A 20,262-nucleotide genomic window follows, 5' to 3' on the forward strand; every position below is an offset into this window, starting at 1 on the left:
CAGGTTAGAAATCTAGGCTCCTTCCTGCACAACATGGATTCAGAATGAAATAGGAAAGTTCCTTATTCCCCAGATCTATCCCTGGTTGACAGTCTATACTAGAGCTTTGTATCATTTGCTTAAGCCAAATAGAGGTATTGACCCTAGTTAAAAAGAAAATGTTTCTGAAAGGGGTGACTCTGTGAAGGTTTCCTGAAACATACACCCTATGGTTATCATGGGATTTATCAACTATTTTCTGAGAACACATCATGAGGGGATGTAGGGGTAAAAAACATGTGGGCACTTGGAACTTTTAGCAAGAAGAGTGAAGGCTCCATTGTTAGGAGAAAGGAAGAAGAGAAGTACCAACAAACTTACCTGCTACCTGGGCCCACACTTACTCCAGAGATCTTACCATGAGAGCTTAATTTCTTTGGCTAAATGCTTCTTTGTTGAAAATGTAAGCTTTTATGGCCTACAAGCTAACCCCTCACAAGACATTTATACACAGTGCGAATGAGTTTGTCACATTCCTTGTAACAGGTCCTGGAGAACAGTTTGATATAGAGAAGGGTAAGTGGGAGACATTGTTTCCACGATGGGAGTGTATTCCCACTCAACCTCAGGCCTTTGCACAAACTAGCATTTTTGCTTGGAAGGTCCTTCAGCTGGTGTTCCATCTACCTCAGTGGCTTCTGTTTGTCTTTCTGCACTAGACTTTGGTATCTCTTCTGGGAATACCTCCATGACCCTTGCTCCCCAGCTAGATAAAGAACCCTCTTCTGGGTCCCCCAGCTCCTGTGCAGACCTCTTCCAGAGCTTAGTTCACTGCCATTGTTCCCCTAGAATGTCAGTTTTAGTTCACTGTCATTGCTCCACTAGAATACCAGACTCATAAGGGCTCAGGGTCATCTCTCCATGCTAAGATTCCAGACCAAACCTGGCACACAGAAGATGGTTGCCAACCATCTGTGTGTCAAGGAACCCAAGGGCATCTGAGATTCACAGCAGCATAAAGACAGAGGGCCTCTGAGTCATGTTCCTGCATAGTTTTCCAAAGTGCTGACCATGGTGCCCAAACTGGTTCTCCCAGACCTCCTTGAGGGAGGAGGAGGAGAGCCAGTTCAGTCACTGGGAAGAAATACTTTGTCTGGACAGAAAGTGACACATGGTGGAAAGGATTTGTGTTTGGAAGGTCAGCCAAAGAAAAGTGAGAGCCTGACCAGAGCCCAGGGCCTGAGCCAGAATTTGAGGAAGGGCAAGTGGACTGGGATGTGGGACTGGGAGATGGGACAGATGCCCTGACTCACCCAGGATGTCACTGGTCTTGACTGAGACAGTGTAGGAGGTCCACTCCATCATCTCTTCCCCATCAATGACAGCACACATCTCACACACGAGGGTCTTCTTGCCCTTCCGCTGGGACAGCCAGTCTCCATAGTAGAACATGGTCAGGTCTCCAGTATTCATGCACTTCAGGAGGATCTGGATGAGAGGAGCCAGTGTGGGAACCCTCCCTCACCTCCACCAGCTGTCCACCTGCGAACACAGGTCCCTTTCCCGAACCCCAAGGACCCATGATTCCAGACCCAAGATGAATTCTTCTGATCAAGATTCTCTGGGAAAAAGACCCTGTGTTGTATGTCTTGCACAGGGGCCGAAACCCCTTAGTTTGGGGATTTGGAAATGGGTAATGCATTCAAACCTGTTTCTGAGAGGTACCTTCATTGTGCACAAGAAATGTTTGTTGAATAAATGACAGAAAAAGGGACCAACCAAACCACTGTCAGCCATAAATACCTCTGGTTGGCCAAGTTGTCCTTGGTGTGGGCACCATATTGTTGGCTCAAGAAAAATCTGCTAATGGCTGTAGAGGGGGAGTGGGAACCTCAGGGGACTCAGGATAGATAGCCTTTGGTGGCTGGGAGATTTGAGGACTGAATCAGAGAGAGCAGAGCCTGAGATGGAAAGAGAGGCAGCTACCTAATGTGTGATCCTAAGGCACCCAAATCTCCCTTCCATCCTGCCCGAAGTGCCCAACATTAGACCCTCTGCTATCCCGGTTGTTGCTGCTTCTCTCTCTATCCTCCCAATTGACCTCCTCCAAGAAGGACGCGCTAAGTCTGTCCACACTATACTGACTGCACATACTGAGCACAAACAACTAAAACTACGTTCTCTGGTTAATTCAAGCCAAAGGGCTCACCGGATCACTAGGTCTGATTCATGTCATAACCCTCTAAAGTGACATTTTCTCTTTAACCAGGTCCACTGAATAACTGAGAAGAGCAGGAAGAAGGGTTGGGCTGTGGCTGGAAGGAAGATATTTACCCTCTCCAGGAACCACTCGGGCCGGCTGCCCAGGCCATCAATTCGGATCCGCATCTTGGTGAACGGAGCAATGTCCAGGATCTCCATGATGAAAGTGTCATTCTGCTCCCGCTCAAATCTGGGGAAGAGATGAGGGGCGTGATGTAGGATGCTGGCTAGAGTGAGGGGTTAGGCCTGAGAGAGGATGGAAAGGGAGGCTCCCAGCGACGCCCCAGCAGTCTGTCCCTTGCACCCCAGATGTGTTCCTAAAAGACTGGGTTAAGGGAGCTTGGCTGATAGCCATGACCCTGAATCAGGCTCTGGATCCTAATCTCATTCTGCCAGCCACCTAGAGCAGTCCAAGCTTCTCTCTGGGACTTGGTTTCCTCGTCCTTATTCTGGTGGAAATGACACTGGTCCTGCAATCTCACCAAACTGTCAGGAGGACCAAAAGAATGTGACATCAACTTAAAATATAAAAGGAATTCCATATCTGCAAGGCTTCAGATGAGATTCTAGGAGTGACAGGGCTGCCATGAATGGTGGGGCAGCCTGTACACTGCTCAGCTTAGATGGTACCATTTACATTTTTCTGTACACAATCTGCAAAACTAAATGCAGAAGCCTGAGATTGGGTAATGATACCAATAACTATTAAATGGCAGGCACGTAGAGGTAATATTGCTTTTGGTGCTATTACTATTTTTCTGCTAAATGACCTCATCATCGTCTCAGAAATGCTCTATCTTGCTTTCTTACTGCTCTTCCTACAGGGCTACATGTATAATGCAACCTTCAGTGCTGATTGCTTGACTGATAACTGATTCCAGATAATGCTGCTGATAAGCCTTGGGGGTAATGCAAGTGGCACTGAAGATAGGGAGATAGGATGCCGCTAGGCGATTGGGCTTCCTTGTATATAAGACATATATGTTTAAAAACAGAGGCCACAGCCGGAGGGGGTTGGGACCGAAAATGCTGCAAACCAAGAACTAGTCCTTTTCTCAGAGGCAGTGGAAGAGCAGAGGCCTAATCCTTTTTGATAACTTACTCATCTGTATTTTATGATTATTAGCAGCGAAGACATTCTCCCGGAAGTCTGCTCTAAATCCCTCCTGCTCTAATTTAAGCCCTGCCTGTTGTTCTGGTCCTGTGGAAACTACAAAGGCGTGCTCACAAGTCTCCTTGTCGAGCTCGTAACACATACTGGAGATTCTCTCAAATAATCTTTCAACTAGTTGATTCCTTACCAGGTGCATAATTTTGCAGATTTAAGGAATTTTAGAATTCTTTGCTTTGAAAAAAAAAAAAGAATTCTTTGTGTTTCTCTTGAATTTTCACTCTTTGAATTTAGCCAAGTATTCCCATTTTATGGAGATTTTATGGTGGGGCAGTATAAAAGGGAGAAAGAAATAAGCTTTTCTTCTAGAAGACTAAAGAGTGGATGACTGTGCCCCCTCATCCTTTATTAGAGGCTAGACCCCAGTCCCGCCTGGGTGGACCGCAGCAGGGTAAAAGGCCCACATCCACAGTGGAAGCCCCACCCGGGCCCTTCATCCCTCCACGACTCACTGGCCGCATGTTTCCAGCTGTCCCACTCCCTCACATATCTCAGCTGACATGTAGGAGGGCTCCACTTTGAGAGGCCACCTGGGGAGAGGCGGTCATCCTCCGATCCAGGTCTGTTTGCCTCTGGCTCAGAAAAGCGGGGCTGCCAAAGTGGTCCAGAGCCTGCCCTGCTCCTCTGCTCAGAGGGGCCTCTACTCAGCAGCAAAAGAGGTAGCGTTGGGGGGGGGGGTGTGTGTGTGCGACCTTTGGCTGCCCCTCAGTCCTTTCCTGTTCTGGTTTCCTTCCCTTCCCTGACCCCCACCAAGGGCTGTCCTTGGGAAAGGGCCTAGCACCCACTCACTCACTGGTCTCTGGGACTCAGAACAGCCAGAGAGCTAACCAGGGCCCAAGTTTTCATGTGGAAAAGCAGCTATTTGATGGAAGAATTTTAGACATTGCTAAGAAGCTAGGGAAGGTTTGTGGGTAGCCCTGCAAAAGGGCTGGCTGGAAGACAGGGAGAAAAGGTATGGGGTCCAAAGCTGGCCTCTCCGGGAAAGCTGCCTAAGCAGTCAGCCTTGGTGCCACTAGAGGCATGGCCGGGGCTCTTGGGAATGGCAGGGGTCAGAGCCTTGGCTATGGCTTCAGGCTAGACCTAGCTCTAGCTGCTTCCAGGCTAGACTTTACACCAAGAGCCATCTAGTTCATGCCCTGCCACCTCCAGTGATGGGCCCCCGTCAGGCTGGGGCAGCCCTTTTTCTCTCTGGATGGCTGGGGCCAACTTTTAATAAGGTTGGTTTACATGGAGCTGAGCCTCCCCTCATGGGTCCCAGCTCTGCCCACCAGAGCTAATGGTTTCACTGTCAACAGTTCGGCCACACCCAGTGCCATGCAACAGTCCCATGCAACTGGCCATCAGTGGAATATTAGGCAGCCGTGAAAATGAACAAATCACAGCCATCCTCAGGGGCTCAGAGAAATCTGAAAATCCTAGTGTCGAGGAAAGAAATTAAACATGAAAGAATGCCCACAACTTGTCTCACTTACATAACACTGAAATCAAGACTCAGTGGAAGCTGGTTGTTCAGGGAGGCCAGCGCAGGGTAGGGATAAAAGAATAAAGGAAAGCAAAAATGTATCTACCTTAAAAGCCAAGACAATACTCATGTCTAGGGTGGGGAGGTACAGGGAACTGGTAATGTTCTTGGGCTGGGGGATGGCTCATAGGTTTTGTTCTGTAAGTGTTTACAATTTATGTACATATATATGTTATGCACGTTATACTTGTTATATATATATATATATATATATATATATGAACAGATGGCTAGGTACAAATAAATAGAACTATATTCTCTAATTAGCTGGTGCCAAAGAGGTATGAGGTTATTGAATTATATAAATCATAGAAGGACATCTAACCCCACCCATACATAGTTCCTAATAAACATTAAAAAAATTGAATGTCCTTGAAACTGTTGACTATTCCTGATAAGAAAGAGATTTCAGAGCCCTGCTCTGTGGGTCAGAGCCCCTGAGGTAGGCTGACAAACACTTCCTGCTAGGGTGATGCTTAATGCAGTCACAAGTGTCTTTCTAAGGAGGAGGCAAAGAGATATTTGACACCGACATGAGGGAGGAGGCGATAGGGAGGATGGAGCAGGAAGAGGCAGCAAGATGCTGGCTTTGAACGCTGGAGAGACGTGGCCACAAGCTAAGGAAGGCGGGCAGCCCCTAGAAATTGGGAGAGGTAAGGAATGGGTTCTCCCCCAGAACCTCTGAAAGGGGTGCGACTGGCCTTGATTTCTGCTGAGTGATACTGACTTGAGACTTCTGGCCTGGGGAAATGGGAGAGAATACATCCCTGTGGTTTGAAGCCACTAGATTTGCAGCAAATTTTTATCACACCCCCAAGGGCCATGGATGGAGCACACTGGGATGTGAAGGGTGGTCACCTTGGGACCAGCATAGGGGGTATTCCAAAGATGCGTGAGAAGCAGGATGACCGTCTTAGTGGTGGTGTCCATGTCCACGGGTGCAGATGTGCCTGGGGGGTAAAAGGTGAGCCAACAACCTCTGGCTCTTCAGATCTCTCCTCGGGAACCATTAAGATAAGTGAACACAGCACATGCCCCCATGAGATATCAGGGGGTGACGAGCCGAACCCACCGGCTGCATCCGTATGCACAAGCATCCTGGTTGCGGTGTGAATGTAGACCAAAGGCAAAGAAACCTCAGATTCCAAATATCTGTCATCCCAACATGCCAGGATAAGGCCCTGTGCATGTTCTAATCTCCCAGAGCCCTCGTAAAGCATGGCCTTCCGGCTGAAGACAATGTGTCAGGAGGGCTGACCCAGCAGTAGGAGCTGGGACTTTCCAACTGCCTCCCACGGGTCCCTCAAAGACAGCCTGCCTTCCTCTTCTGTCCCCTGAGACTTGCCTCCAAGCCCAACTGAGGGAAGGACTCAGCACACCCAACAACAACCCTGCCCTTGAGTCCCCAAAGATGGGCTCCTTCCATTCCCAGAGCTTTAATGGGAGTAGTGGGAGTTCCAAGTGATAAAGAGACAAGACTCACGAGCTTATCAAAGCCATGGCCACAGTCACTGGTCCAATAGTTCCCATCTGTCTCCTGAAATGGCATCTAGAACCCTACTGGGCTCTTCACTCTGCTGGCATTCCCTTGGGCTCAGTTCCTCATCTTCTTTGCACTGGGGGCTCATGAAAGCCATGTGGCCATTCCGTTGGGCAGACCCACAGAACTCTGACTTCCTTTTGCTTCCAGATCAGGAATCTCTCAGGATATGAGGTCTCTACTGGGCCTGGGAATGATTCCTTACAGGCACTTACTTCCCTTTAAAAAGTCGCATATCTTTGTCTAAAAATAGCATCTATCCCCACCAGATACCAGCTGACTAAAATTCCACCATTAGAGACTCATTCCTTGGTTTGCGCATTACCTTTTGAGGATGCCATCTTTTTGGATGCCACATTCACTCACCAGCATCTCAGTGTGAATTAGTTTACAGAACTGTTTCCCCCAAAGTGGCAAGATAAGAAGTTGGGGGCTTCAGTTGGGGAATGGAGTAAGTGAATAGCTACTGACCTTGACCTCTGGGTCGAACATTTGACAACAGGGCAGTTGGAGCAGGCAAACCATGTATGTAGGCATGGCTCTGCCTCCTGTCTGGTCATGCACCATCTTTTGGGGGTAAGGATCTCCTTGCACAGCACCAAGCTGTGCATGTGTTGTAAGCCCAGTGAGTCTTACTACCCAAGTCCCTGATCAAGACGCTGACACTGAAATAAAGCGCAGGTCAAACAGAGCCAGTTGCTGATGAAATCAAGCAAAATTTGCCTTGGGTAAGAGGTCTGAGCTTGCAAACTAGAGGTGGTAAGGAACAATAGCTCTCAGCACAAAATAAGTCTTTATTCAGAAAAACAAAATCCTTACAATAAGGATTGTGATAAGCGCTTCAAATCACCTACAATATGGTTGTATTATAATGTGACTCTCAAGCAAGACTTCCAGAATTTAAGTACTGCCAGAAAGGAGTCTATCTCCTCTACCAGCAACTACTTCTGTGTATGTCTGTGAAATAAGGTGTGATGTTGATATGGGATCATCAATTAAAGAAAAAAGAAAACTCAACAGGACTTTGGGCTTGGGATGGAGGTTAGGGCCAGAGTATAGAGAGCATGAGACTCCAGACAGACAGGGGCTAAGCCACATGAAACTACAGAGCCAGGCCCCACCACCTCCAGGAAGCCTCCCAGGTGACCAGACCATGGCCTGAGCCCTAGCAGGCCCACAGTAGTCAGGCCTGGGTTGCCCCGCTCTCCCGCTCAACACATCAGGGGCCAGGGATGGCCTGGGGGACAATGGCTGAACACAGAAAACCAGCACAAACCCAGGACTGTCTGAGTCAGGACTTCAGTGAAAGGGCAGACAGTAAAAGCTGTGGGGAGTTCACCTTTATCATCATTACTGATGACGTAAGGGGCAGCAGAACCTCATGCTTAAGGCCACAGACCCCTGGATGCAGCTCCCAGTGCCATGTGACCTTCAACAGCACGACTTCACCTTGCTGTGTCTCAGTTTTTGTTTTTCAAAAAGGGGATGATAGAAATGGTCCTCAGAGAGCCGCAGGGAGAACTGTACCAATGCGCTCAGGGGGCTTAGGGAAATGCCAGGTCCATGGTAAGGTCACTCTGGTGTTCATGCTGCTGCTGTGGCTCCCCAAGTGTTAAGCTGTGTGGGTTCGGGAATCTTCTCCTGGTCATACTCTGTCTCTTATGTCTGAAACAGTGCCTGCCATATACTATGTGTTCAATTATTTTTTAATATTTAAAAATACTTTTGGCTTTTTATTTGCAATCATTTTAGACTTGTAGGAGAGGAGCAAAAATAGAACCGAGTTTCTGTGTTCTCTTTGCTCAGCTTCCCCTAATGTTAACATCTTACATCATCATGGTACGGGGAACGAAAGCAGGAGATTCACAAGGATACAACGCTATCAACTAATAGACAGACTTTATAATAAACATTTTTAGGTGATGGAGGTCGGGAGGGAAAGATGGAGGGAAGGATGGGTGGAGGGGGGGAGGGAGAGAAGGAAGGAAGGAAAGAAAGCAGGAAGGCAGGCAGGAAGGAGGGAAGGAGCTCGCTGTGGGCTGAGATGATCAAGGCAGGCTTCCTGGAGGAGGTAGATTTGAGCTGGCCCCTGGAAGAGAAAGGCCCTGAGACAGAAGAGAATGGGTGAGAGGCATTCCAGGAGAGAAGAATCTCCTGGATAGAGGTGTGGAGGCTAGAAGGCCCTAAGGTATGAGGGGAGAGGGAAGGAAGCAGCCGATTGAGGGAAGCAGCCGATTGAGGCAGGGTGGGACTAGAGGCTGGGGGACTGGATGTGCAGAAGGGCGAGGGGCAGAAGCCCCCTCTAGATACCTGGCCTTCTTCTTGTCCAGCTTCACTTCCTCTGTGCTGCCATTGATGCCGTAGAGGGTCATAAAGATATTGGAGTCTGTACCCCCGCCGACCACATCACCCGTCCACACTGTCATCTCATAGAGCACCTGCCGAGAGAGGGATGCTGTGAGAGCTGCCGACAGTTCTGCCCAGGCCCATGCCAGGCCTGCCATGTGCTATGGGCCAGCAAGCACAGTTCCAGGTCTGTCCCTGTGTTGGGCACAGCCAGTAGACCCTGCGAGCTTCCTTGAGCAGTGACGCTCGAAGAATAGCCACTGCTTCCCTGATTTACTCTTCAGGTTGGGGTTTGGCCCTTTTGCCTGAGGTTTGTTCCAAAGAGAATGTGTTTCCTTCTGTCTGTCTCCACTGGAGGGGGAAGGGACAGCCTGCTCTTCCCTGGACGGTGCCTCACTGGTTCTTTCTCCAGGGGCAGCCTTGTAGCAAGAGGGGCCTCCTTTGCCCATGTTCTGGAATGTCCTCTGGCTTTTTTCTCTGTTCCTTCTTGCCAGGATGCCCATCTCCTCTGAACACAGCTAGCCCTGCCTTCCCCTGAGACTGAAGCATGGCGTTCTCACCTGGTCCCCACTACCCAGAAGCCCTTCAACTCAGAACCCGAGTTATGCGTCACAGCGATCACGTTCCCGATGTTGTGCCTGTTGGGGGCTGGGGGCTAGGTGCCTTTCAAGCAGCATCGAGAATCTTTGCCATGATACCATGAGGGTAGAAGTGGTCTTGGTAGGCCTGGCCCAGAGGCCAAGTTCACTACTTATTTGCCCAGGTAGTGAGGGAAGAGCCTCTTGCTTTATCAGGAAAATCCTCTCAAACCTTAACAGGGCATCGTGGTGGCCCGAGGAGCTATTGGGAATGAAGGCGGGAGCCTGGTGCTTTTTTGCTCTTATTCAGACAGGCAGGAAAAATAGCAAGATCAAAATGAGAGCTTTGGTGACCCCATGGAGACTGGCCCCTTAAGGCTAGTGCCTCCAGACTGTCGTGCTCTCTGGGCCCATCTTTCTCTCCTTTACACAGATGTGTCTCTTTTTAGGTAATAGGTTGTTTCCAGAAAGAGACACAGAAATGGGGCTTTTGTAATTCCGCTCTGATAGCTCCTGGGGAGATGGACTGTCCAAAGAACCCTGTGGTTCTTTGCAAAGTGATAAAGCTGTGTTCTTTTATAGCGTCAATAATAGGGGCGTGGGTCTGCATTTCCACAGACTAAAGGGCTCAGGGGGAGATACAGCTGTCCTGAGTGGGGTGTGTGGGGGGGGATGGGCGGCACGCACACAGACACACTCACACCCACATGCACACTGGGAACTGGGTCAGGACAGAGGTCCCTGGATGAACTGTGTGCTCACCCACACCATCCGTCTGGCCGTAGATGGAGATGTCTGGGTAAGGGGGGGGAGTGGATCTATGCTGTAGAAAGTTCTGCTTTCTGGCTCTCGAGCAGGGGAGGGGCAGGCAGGGTGATTTCTTCTTACCTTCGTGGGACACCTTCTGACCTACATCTATAGCCCACTGGTTTAGATTCAGGAACAGAGTTGAGGGCTGGAGCATTCTGTTGAGCCCATAGCTTTTTGGTGGGAAACACCCTGCAGGGTTACGTGAACCAGGGCCATCTGCACCACCAACTGGCCACGTATCCTTGGGCCCAGCCCTCAGGCATCCAGCACTGGCTTGTGAGTTCATGCAATTTCATCCCAGATCATGCGGCCAGTTAGAGGTGGCGGACAGGAGCCCAAAGCTGCTGTCCTTCAGAGGTCTCGTGCCAGCAGCTCTCACTGCCCTGTAAGATCCCAAGGCACGTGGTAGCCCACATGCTGTCTTTCTCCACCACTGTCCTTGGGCATGGAGGGAGCCTTTGGCAGAAAATGACTCTGCACACCTATGCAGGGCTTGCAAAGCTCTTCAGGGACTGTTCATGACCTCACTTGCTCTCATCAAGATCTTCTTACATGGAACAGGATAGAAAGTCTTATTTCCATGGACTGCATGAGAAGACCAAGACCCAGAGAAGTTAGGCGATTTGCCCAAGGTCACAAGGCAGCAGACCTAAAGAGACTCGAGTCTCTTGGCTCCTAGCAAAGTGAGTCTGGATGGTGAACCGGGCTTCAGCCCTGCCCCAGGGATGAGTCTCCTGCTTCCCTCACTTCTGTCTCCCCTTCTGCTCTCCTACCCGACCCTGCATAGCTCTTGCCATGCCATAGGCACACCCAGGCCCCTCTCCATACCTTCTTCCCTATGTTCACCACCATGGCGTCCAGGAGGTCAAAGACGCGGGAGGTGACACCATCGCCTCGGTCTTTGGCAAGCCAGCAGTTGCAGCGCAATGTGTACTTGGTGCCCTGGGTGGGCACGGCCAGACACAGCTCCTCCACCAGCCAGCAGCTCTCGGGGGAGGCCCCATCGTGGCCCAGCTGGGAGAGGACACACCAACAGTCTGGGTAAAACTGGGAAGGAAGCCCTTGCCACTCAGCATCCCTTCCCCGGTTCTGCAACTTCCTCCTCACGGCTTCCTTCCAAAGTGCTCTGTACACAGACCTGGGTACCCCCCTACCCAGGAGGTGAGGAGGTTTTGCAGATGAAATAGAAATCTCTAAACAGATGATTTTGAATTAATCAAAAGATTATTCTGGGTCGGCCTCACCTAATCAGGCAAGCCCTTTAAGAGAGGGTCTAAATGTCAGAGATGGAAGAAGTCAGAGACATTTGAAGCAGAAAAGATGGTGTCTTATTGGTCTTGACAAAACAAACTGCCATGTTTTGGAGAAGGTCATGTGACATGGGAGGCCTGCAGCCTCTGGGAACTGGCAGCCTCAGTCCTACAACCACAAGGAAATGGATTCTGCCAATGACCAGTGAGCTTGGAAGAGAACCCCCAGCTTCAAATGAGACCATAGCCCTAGCGGCAACTTGATTTCAGCCCAGTGAGACCTTGGGAAGAGGACACAGCTAACTCACATCTGGACTCCTGACCTGGGAAAATGGGAAATAATACATCTATGTGATCTTATGCTAAGTTTGTGATAATCTGTTACACAGCAATGGAAAACTAATACAGCAGACATCTCAGTGGAACACCAAGACCCGGCAGGGCAGTGACTCATTCAGGGTCACCTAGTTGATGGCAAAGGCCAGGGGACCTTTCTCCATGACCTGCCCCAAGCTGGGGCTCCAGGTCATTTGCTCTGGTTGCCCTCCACACCTCCACCTGCTACGTCCTGATCAGCTCCTTCCTTCCCTGGGGGTAGGCACCATCCAGGACCCAGGGACCAGCACCTCTATTTTCTTGATGATGCCCACATCCAAGCCTGCAACATAGAACTCCTCCACGGAGCCACAGCTGAAGCCCTTCTTCCCCCGGGGGAAGTCCAGCCAGATGCGGTTGCTGCGTTCATCATCCTCCCCAATGAGTAAGATGAAGGCCCGGCTGTCAGTGGCTGCATCCTTGTGCTTCCCGGTGGTGACCGACACATAGTAGGGAATCACTGCAAGAGATTATGGGACCCAAACTCATAATGGGCCAGGTGGACATGGGTGGGCTCATAGACTTGGGAATGACCTTTGGAGAGCACAGATCATAGCTCCGTGCCTCTGAGACAAAGTGTGACAGAGCTTTCCGGACTGGTGAATGATCTATGGCGAGCATCTATGCTCCCGGGAATGAGAGATTGGTATCTCCCAAGTGAAGATCATCCTACAAGAGCATTGTTGCCACTTCTAGAAGCCCTTCTGACCAATGATCTCAGCTGCACTCTCATGTGAGGTAGGGCAAGACCAACAGCTTTTCACCAGGTACAGAAAGCTAGAAAGCTTTCTGTAGTCAACAAAAATGAAGTGGGCAAAAACAAGGTCTCACGGAAAGTAGGAATTGGGGGAAGAAAAAGAAAATAGTATTATATGTATAACATGGTAAATGAAAGTTCTAGAAGGTAGCCATTTCCAAAACAGACCAGGATAATCAGTATAAAACCTTGCTGAGGTAGTGCAGCAGAGTTCTAATTGCCCAGCAAGCATCCATTCTTCTTGCAGCTAGGCACGCTCATAAAATATAAGCAAACATTGCTGGGTGAGTTTCTGGGGAAATTTCTGACTCAGCTGGGAGGAGGGCCCTTTTCCCCCTTAACCTTCCAATTTGTTCTGCTTGGAATGTGGATGTGATTGCTGGAGCTCCAGCAGTCATCCTGGAACCATGGGCAACCTTTAGGATGGAAGTCCCTGACTTTATCGGAACCTACTCTATCAGTCCCAGTTGCCTAGCTTTGAACTTTTATGTGAGAGAAAAGAAAATCCCTTATTTGTTTAAGCCACTATCTTGTCTCAGTCACTTGCACTTACTAACTGATACAAGTTGGAAAGCTTTCTCTGGGATCATCTTCCTCAGTATCTTGGGAGACAGCTCTGGTATAGGTTATAGGTTATAGGTTGTGCAATTTGTATGTCTTTGAAAGTTTCCAAACTAGCCCTTCCCCATGACCTGTCCCAAGCTGGGGCTCCAGATCAGGTGCTCTGTTTGCCCTCCATACCTCTACCCACTATATCCTGATCAGCTGGAATTACCAGCATTGTTTTCTGCACCTGTCCACAGCCTTATTTCATCTTTATAGGAGGCCCTGTTGGCCTTTCACGGTTGATCATAGCACTTAATTCAGGAGAAGCACTTACTTGTGGGTCCTATCATTTAGTCACAGAGTGAGAAGGTAAAATATAAAATCATACACTTCCCCCCAACATGGTCTCCTAGAAGGGAACAGAGTGGCTCATGCTCTATACTTAAGACGGCTGAACAGACAGGCAGTCACTTTAAATGTTGGATAAACAAACACAGAACTGCTTTATCTCAAAAATATGGTTGGAAAAATGAGCTTTTCAGGGCATTACAATATCGTTTTATGGAGGAGGGAAAAATTGAGGCCAGAAGAGTGACTTGTCCAAGGCTACATATATTCTTGTCAGAACCAGAAATGAAACTTAAATGCCCCTAAAACCATCTTAGGCCTTCTTCCACTTCCTCACTACATCACACTATGCCTTAAGTCTGCATGGTTAACATCCTCCACGGGATACTCTACGGACATGCAAGGGGTCCTCACTGCTGCTGTTGACTTCTGTCTTATGAGAACTGTCCCAGGCGCTCAGGGCTGAATCTATATCCGGCAAGTCTGGGTGAGGGCAGAGAGTACCACAATGCCCTCCTGGTGGCGGGTAATGGATTAAGGGCATCATTCCCCTAACTTCTCTTAGTCTTTGTTCCCCCTTTTGCAACAGGGCTGATCGTGGCCCTTTCAGGCTGTTGTGGGGTGGAAACAGGCAATCTGGGGGAATTTTAAAGCATTAGATAGAAGTCAGAGGACAGTGGGGCGAATGCATGGCCTGCCCAAGAAAAGCTTAACCATGTGTCCAGGTGCCTGCCCTTCCTCCACCAAGCTCCCTGCTTGGCTTACCCGGGCCCTCCTGCACGTAGTCCACCATGGGCCCCGTCACTGTGGCGATGTCGACGTCGGCCATCTTGGAGCTCAGGGCGATCTCCCAGAAGTCCGCAGGGCTGCTGCAGTTGCTGCTTCGGTCCCCTGTGTACTCCTGCCCAGAAGACCCGAGTCCCACTACAGCTCTGGTGTCTTCTTCCAGAGCACAAGGCATGAGAACGGGGACGAACCAAGTCCCCCCACCCACACTGCCATGGCCTTTCCTGCACCTTCTCATAGAAGAGCCTCTCAAGCCGCCCGTCTTCCTTCTTCAGGGACAGCCAGCGCCCGCACAGGAACAGGAACTCGTCCTCGTTGGTGTCGTTCCAGATCTCCACCTTCTCCACATACCAGTCTGCACACCACCTGCTGTTGTCGTGGCGGAGCTTGATCTTGTAGATGACGCCCAGGTCAGCGGCCTCGATGATGAACGTGTCCGCCTGGGGAGACAAGATGTGCGGGCTCGGTGGAGACGCACCCCTCCACCCGCTGCAAGCCCAACCATCCAGTACCTTCTATCCCCCTCAGCTGCTGGACTGAACAAACCTTCCTAGCTGGGAGCCCTCCAGGCACAAGTCCCCAACATAGAGCGCTGGGTATTCTGAGGCCTCCCTTTCCCAATGGCCCCATTTTGCAGTCCTGTGCCTCCTGGGGTACCCCTTGTGGATGTCTGGAAGATGGAATGTTAGTGGGTGTGGGGCAGATGAGGGCGCTCAGCCTGGTGCTGGTACCTGGAGGTCCTTGGTGATGTGGAGTGTCAGCATGAGTTCAGGTGGGGGGCAGGACGGAGGATGGAGAGGGGCCTGAACTCCCGGGGGGAAGCTGGGAGGCAGTCAAAGGAGCCTCTGGGTCAGACAACAGAATAGGGAGAGGCTCTGGTGGAGGCCAGGCTGAGGAGAGCTCCGGGACACCATCTGGAATGCAGGTGCAGGCAGGTGTTCTGTGGGGTGTGATGTAAGGCCCTCTGGGTCCCTGATCATCCCTTCAGTAAAGGGCTGTGACACTCTCAGGCACTTGGGATTCTTTTGGGATTGCTCAGTGAGATGTAGAGTTCCAGGCCTTGAGGGGGGGTCAGTCAAAACACAGGCTATGTGTGGCTGGCAGGAGCCTGGGGCAGGATAGGAGAGGCTGGTGGCCTTGGGTTACAGTGCTTTTCTTCCAGAAGATGGAAGATGTGCTGAGTCACTACGGAGCACCGGGAACCCAGACACAGGGCGAGAAAGCCTCTGACGCTCGTTGGGACCTCCCAGCCCAGGGCAAGGAGAGGAGGCGGTGGGTCAGTACAGCCCGGGTGCGGGAGCAGCCACCTGTCCATGGACTGGAGTCAGGCCCAGGAAGCCTCTTCAGGTGGTGGCAGGAAGTTAAGGATGGGGTGGCTGGGCCTCTCAGGCAGCCCGGCAGGTCACTGTGCGGTGAGCAGTGCACCGCTGATGGGGCGGGCCACAGCACTCTGCCAAGCGGCTGAGATCGTCAGGGCAAAAACAGGCACAGCCCGTGACCCAGTCCACCTCTTTGCTTCTGTCCTTGAGAGGACACTTTTGCATGTGCATAAAGATTTTTACTGCAGGACAATTTCTACAGTGGAAAGCTGGGAGGGGAGCCATGCGCCGTCCAGGGCTTGGGGAATGGCTAGATAACCTTGGTGATACTGTGTGTAGGATGTGTGTGGTTGTGACGAAGGATGAGCCATCGACGCTTGACGATCCTGACATGGAAAGATTTCCAAGGTACGCCGCTGCACGCCAAGGGGAGCTGAAGAAGCATTCATCTTGGCTGATGTCTTGTATGTGAAACACTGAAAGCAGGGAACAGCATCATGGATTTTCTCTGGGCACATGAACCTGGTTGTAGGGAAGATGCCCAAAAAGGTTTGGAAACAGGAGAGAGTGAAAAGCATTGTGCAGTGGACGCTCCACACAGGCTGGCTGCATGGGCCATGAAAGGTCGTGAATCCTGCAAAGAGCTCAGGCTGGATCTGGGATCATGGAACGCCCCCGGAGGGCTGCATGTCTTTGGACTGGGTGAGATGAGGAGGCCCAGGGCACATAGCAGAGAGCCCAGGGGGTTCAATAAGCCAGGTCAGCTAAGGAAGGGCTCAGGAGCTCATAGGGCTGACCTAGGAGCTGTGCAGAAGGGAGAGTCTCCAAGACCTGGCTTTGGGCTGGAAGTGGGTGGGTGGTGCTCATGGGGGGCAGGTAGGGGACTTCTGTTTGTGGAGGAAATGGTCAGAGAAATGGAAGCTGCTAGAGGCTCAGCAGTGAACTTTAAGTCACATAAACCGTCAGTGAGTAAACCAGAAGTGGCTCTAGCTCCTCGATAGGAGAAAAGGAAGAGAAAGGGATGGGTAATAGAATGGGGCAAAGGCTTTTCTTATGACATAACAATTGCTAAGAGAGACAAAATCTGGCTCTGAACCCAGAAGGGAATGGACTGCATCACCTTCACTTATAAGTTCATTCATTAATGTGCTCTATAAATATTTGCTGTGCCTACTCTGTGGATTTGGCCACAAAGACACATGGATCTGTCGTCTGCGAGCCACACGCCCCTATCTGACAATACATTCTCCAGGGGTCGGTTCCAGGCGCCATCAAAGGCAGGGGAAGGTGAGTCCCCCAATTCTCAACAACGCTCAGCACTAACGAAGAGCTAGGCACTTCAGATGTTTTAATTCAGTGAACTTATTTTACGGTGGAAGAAACTGAGACATCGAGATGTTAAGTAACTTGCCCAGGATCACACAGCTAGTCAGTGTCACCATTTGAGTCCCTGACCTCTTTGCATTCCATTTTGTCCAAAGTGGTTAGATCTCCCATTACTTTATGAGTGCAGCAATTACGTGTGTGTGTGTGTGTGTGTGTGTGTGTGTGTGTGTAATTATTTCTCCCTGATACAGTGTTCTTCCATCTCTTGTCCTGTTCATCAGCCCAGGGCACAGTACCTATCACACTGCTCTTCCCACTTCAGAAGCAGTAAACCAAAGCTAAAAGTAAAGAGTTCCTATCTGGGTGATGGAACAAATGAATGGGAGCCCCGGGGCCTGACTAACCCGGAACCTCGAGGCCAGGCTTGGCCCATGGGGTCACCAGCCAGCTGCAGACCTGCTGAGATGCCATGGTCACCCTTGCTCCACAGCGAATTTCCTTCTCACTAGTGGGAAATGTTTCAGGCCAAGGACCACACCCAGGTGAGGGTCGGCCTAAGGAGACCCCTGCTAAATACCCACCGGTCAATGCAAGAAACCCCTATGTGCGCACGGCCATGGGCAAGACCGCAGGTCAGGCTACCCATCTCCATGAGGAGACCTGCCCACAGTGAGCTGACTTCTCTGATGATGACTCCCCCTGACCCCCAGACAGACAGCAACCCGGGGCTCAAACAGGCCTGGAGCAAACCCCAGCCCTGCTCTACCTCCACCCCAGATCAGGACCCAGGGTTCGCGCACAGGCTGAGAGAGGAGACCGGCCACTCTGCAGAGGGAATCGCTAAGGGTGAATACCCACACGAGGGAGCACAACACCGCACAAGGTTCACGGACAGCCTCCGGCACCAAGAGGAACTGACCCCAGGCCACTGGACCTAGGAAGGGGAGGGAAGGGGGTAAACTCTCTGTGCCCCGCGTACCGTTCCTTTCTCGAACTTGTTGGTACGGTTCTCGGACTTGCCAAGGTACCGCTCCCCGGTGTCCCCCAGATCTCCGTAGATGGTGATGTAGACCTTGGCATCCGTCCCTGCCCCAGGAACGTTTCCTGTGAAGATCTGCACCGAGTACAGCACAACTGGGTGGGCGGTGAGACCAACGGACAGACAGATGGACAAAGGGAACAAAAGAACGGCATTACTTTAGACTGGAGGGAACTGGATTTGTAGGAGGTGTTGAGCCTCTGGCCCAGGCCCCGAGGAGGAGTTAGCATCTGCCTTTTATTTGTTCACTTGTGTACATTCTGCTACAAATCCACGAGGATTTGCAGGCAGGGAGTCCGCCCAACCTCTGGACATGGGTAGCCTCGAAGACGTGGAGGACGGAGGCTTCCCCCGGCAGCTGTCAAACCATCTACCCATCTAGCTGCCTGCGCTGCTGGGGGGAGGACACAGGAGACCGGCCGACATGTGGGCACACTGTGGTCACTACGTCTACCAGACGATAGTATGCCTTCCCGTTTGAGGGTGATCAGGATCCATGCCCGCTGCTGCTAAACACTCTTTGGAAAAAATCAAGTATTTTTTTTTTTTGAAGGCATAGCTTGCCCATAGTGTCCATGTCCTTATTTCTATTTATTCTTCAGCTCCCTGCAATCTGGTGCCTGCCCCCAGTGACCATCAGTCACCCTCTCCTTCACCTCCTGTGGTCTGCAGCAAGGGCTCTGTGACAGTTATTAAAAAATTATCAAGGAAAATAAAAACAAATGTTGTCTTGTCTTCGTTTTGCTGTTGTGGGCTCATAGAAGAAGAGTGAAGTATCGCCTTTTCCGACCTCCACCCCAGAGGCAGAGGCGAGCTGTGCATTTTTATGAGGCTAAGGATTCTTTCTCTCCTCCCCCTATGCGTCTGTCCCAAGAGCTTTGGAGTGTCAGACCAAGAAGAGGGGACTTCCCTGGATGATCCCCAGGGGGTGGGATGGAAATTGTGGCTTTGAGGTGGAGGGCGGGAGCGGCCAGACCAGGAGGAAGGTTCGTTTCGCCAGCCTGCAAGGGAGCTCGGGCTCGGGAGTCCAGTTGGCTGGCAGGGACCCCGCATCTGTACACGGAGCCTCTGCGGGGAGGCGGCGGGCTCGGGGGTCCAGTTGGCTGGCAGGGACCCCGCATCTGTACACGGAGCCTCTGCGGGGAGGCGGCGGGCTCGGGGGTCCAGTTGGCTGGCAGGGACCCCGCATCTGTACACGGAGCCTCTGCGGGGAGGCGGCGGGCTCGGGGGTCCAGTTGGCTGGCAGGGACCCCGCATCTGTACACGGAGCCTCTGCGGGGAGGCAGCGGGCTCGGGGGTCCAGTTGGCTGGCAGGGACCCCGCATCTGTACACGGAGCCTCTGCGGGGAGGCGGCTGCGGGGTTATCTGGGAACCTGAAGCAAGTAGGCCTCATGGCCAAGAAGACGGTCTCGGGTTGAGGCTGAGGTGTCTCTGGCCACCTAGACAAATGATGCCTCTGTGTCTGCGGAGAACCAGCAGCTACTGTCACCGTGGGGTAGGAGGACACAGGTGTCCGTAGTACCTGCCCTGGACTAAGGGCCAGGCCCCTCCTGCGAGGCTCAGGATTCTCATGAAACCAAAAAGAGGAATTCTCTCTCCCTGTCGTGACTGGGATGGACTTTCTTCCCAACCCCTGCAAGTGGGCTCAGACCACATTTAATTAAATGGAGAAAAGGAGGGAGAAGTGAGCTGCTCATACTCATGGTTATGGAACGTGTTCACGCCCACCCCGTGGTTCCTATTATTCTCCTCTTTCCCCTGGGACTCCACCGCCTTATTCTCCCCTGCTCTCCATCTGCCCCTCTGGTGGCTCCTTCTGGAGCAGCTTTCCGCGTTCCTGATCTCCTTCCCGCCTCTCAGATGCCTGGTTCTATCCGCTTCCCTCAGCTCTCCTCCTGCACACCCTGGGCACTGAAAGCCGCGAGTTTCTCCACTCTGTATCTCCATCCCAGTTCCCTCCTGGCTCAGATCCACGGCCCTGTCACCTAGGGGACATGTCTGTCTTCACTAGATGTCACAAACTCCCCTGCAAACCTGAACTCTGAAAGTCCCTTTCCAAGCCTTCTCCCCACCCAGCCTCCCTGCCCAGCACTCTGTTCTACAGATGGCCACGGTGCCCGTGAGCGTGGCTCTCGGGGGCCTGTCCCCACCCAGGCCGGGAACCAGGACTAGTCACGCTGCCCTCCACCCCTGCCTCATCAGCTCAGTGCAACACCCATTAGCATTTCACGTGTTGCATTAATAAATAAAAGCTCCTCTTTGGTGTTGAAGAGTCAACATTCCCCAGGTCTGTCTGGCTCCCACTGA

At 51.4% G+C, this 20,262-nt stretch overlaps 1 protein-coding gene across 2 annotated transcripts in view; it reads right to left on the bottom strand.

The window, feature by feature from the left end:
* LOXHD1 (lipoxygenase homology PLAT domains 1) overlaps nucleotides 1–20,262 on the bottom strand; it is a 149,584-nt gene that overhangs the window by 20,649 nt on the left and 108,673 nt on the right. The window contains exons 29-36 of one of the 2 annotated variants that reach the window (XM_045065772.1): nucleotides 17,895–18,049; nucleotides 14,501–14,710; nucleotides 14,250–14,385; nucleotides 12,085–12,293; nucleotides 11,037–11,222; nucleotides 8,785–8,912; nucleotides 2,314–2,431; nucleotides 1,293–1,467 (exon numbers count right to left, since the gene is read on the bottom strand). In XM_045065772.1, the coding sequence (XP_044921707.1) occupies nucleotides 1,293–1,467; nucleotides 2,314–2,431; nucleotides 8,785–8,912; nucleotides 11,037–11,222; nucleotides 12,085–12,293; nucleotides 14,250–14,385; nucleotides 14,501–14,710; nucleotides 17,895–18,049 (1,317 nt within the window). The remainder of the gene's footprint in view (nucleotides 1–1,292; nucleotides 1,468–2,313; nucleotides 2,432–8,784; nucleotides 8,913–11,036; nucleotides 11,223–12,084; nucleotides 12,294–14,249; nucleotides 14,386–14,500; nucleotides 14,711–17,894; nucleotides 18,050–20,262) is intronic. The other variant, XM_045065773.1, reaches the window with a different exon arrangement.

This window comes from Mustela putorius, unplaced genomic scaffold, assembly GCF_011764305.1.
Source record: "Mustela putorius furo isolate JIRA1106 unplaced genomic scaffold, ASM1176430v1.1 tig00003858_pilon_pilon_pilon, whole genome shotgun sequence".
NCBI lineage: Eukaryota > Metazoa > Chordata > Mammalia > Carnivora > Mustelidae > Mustela > Mustela putorius.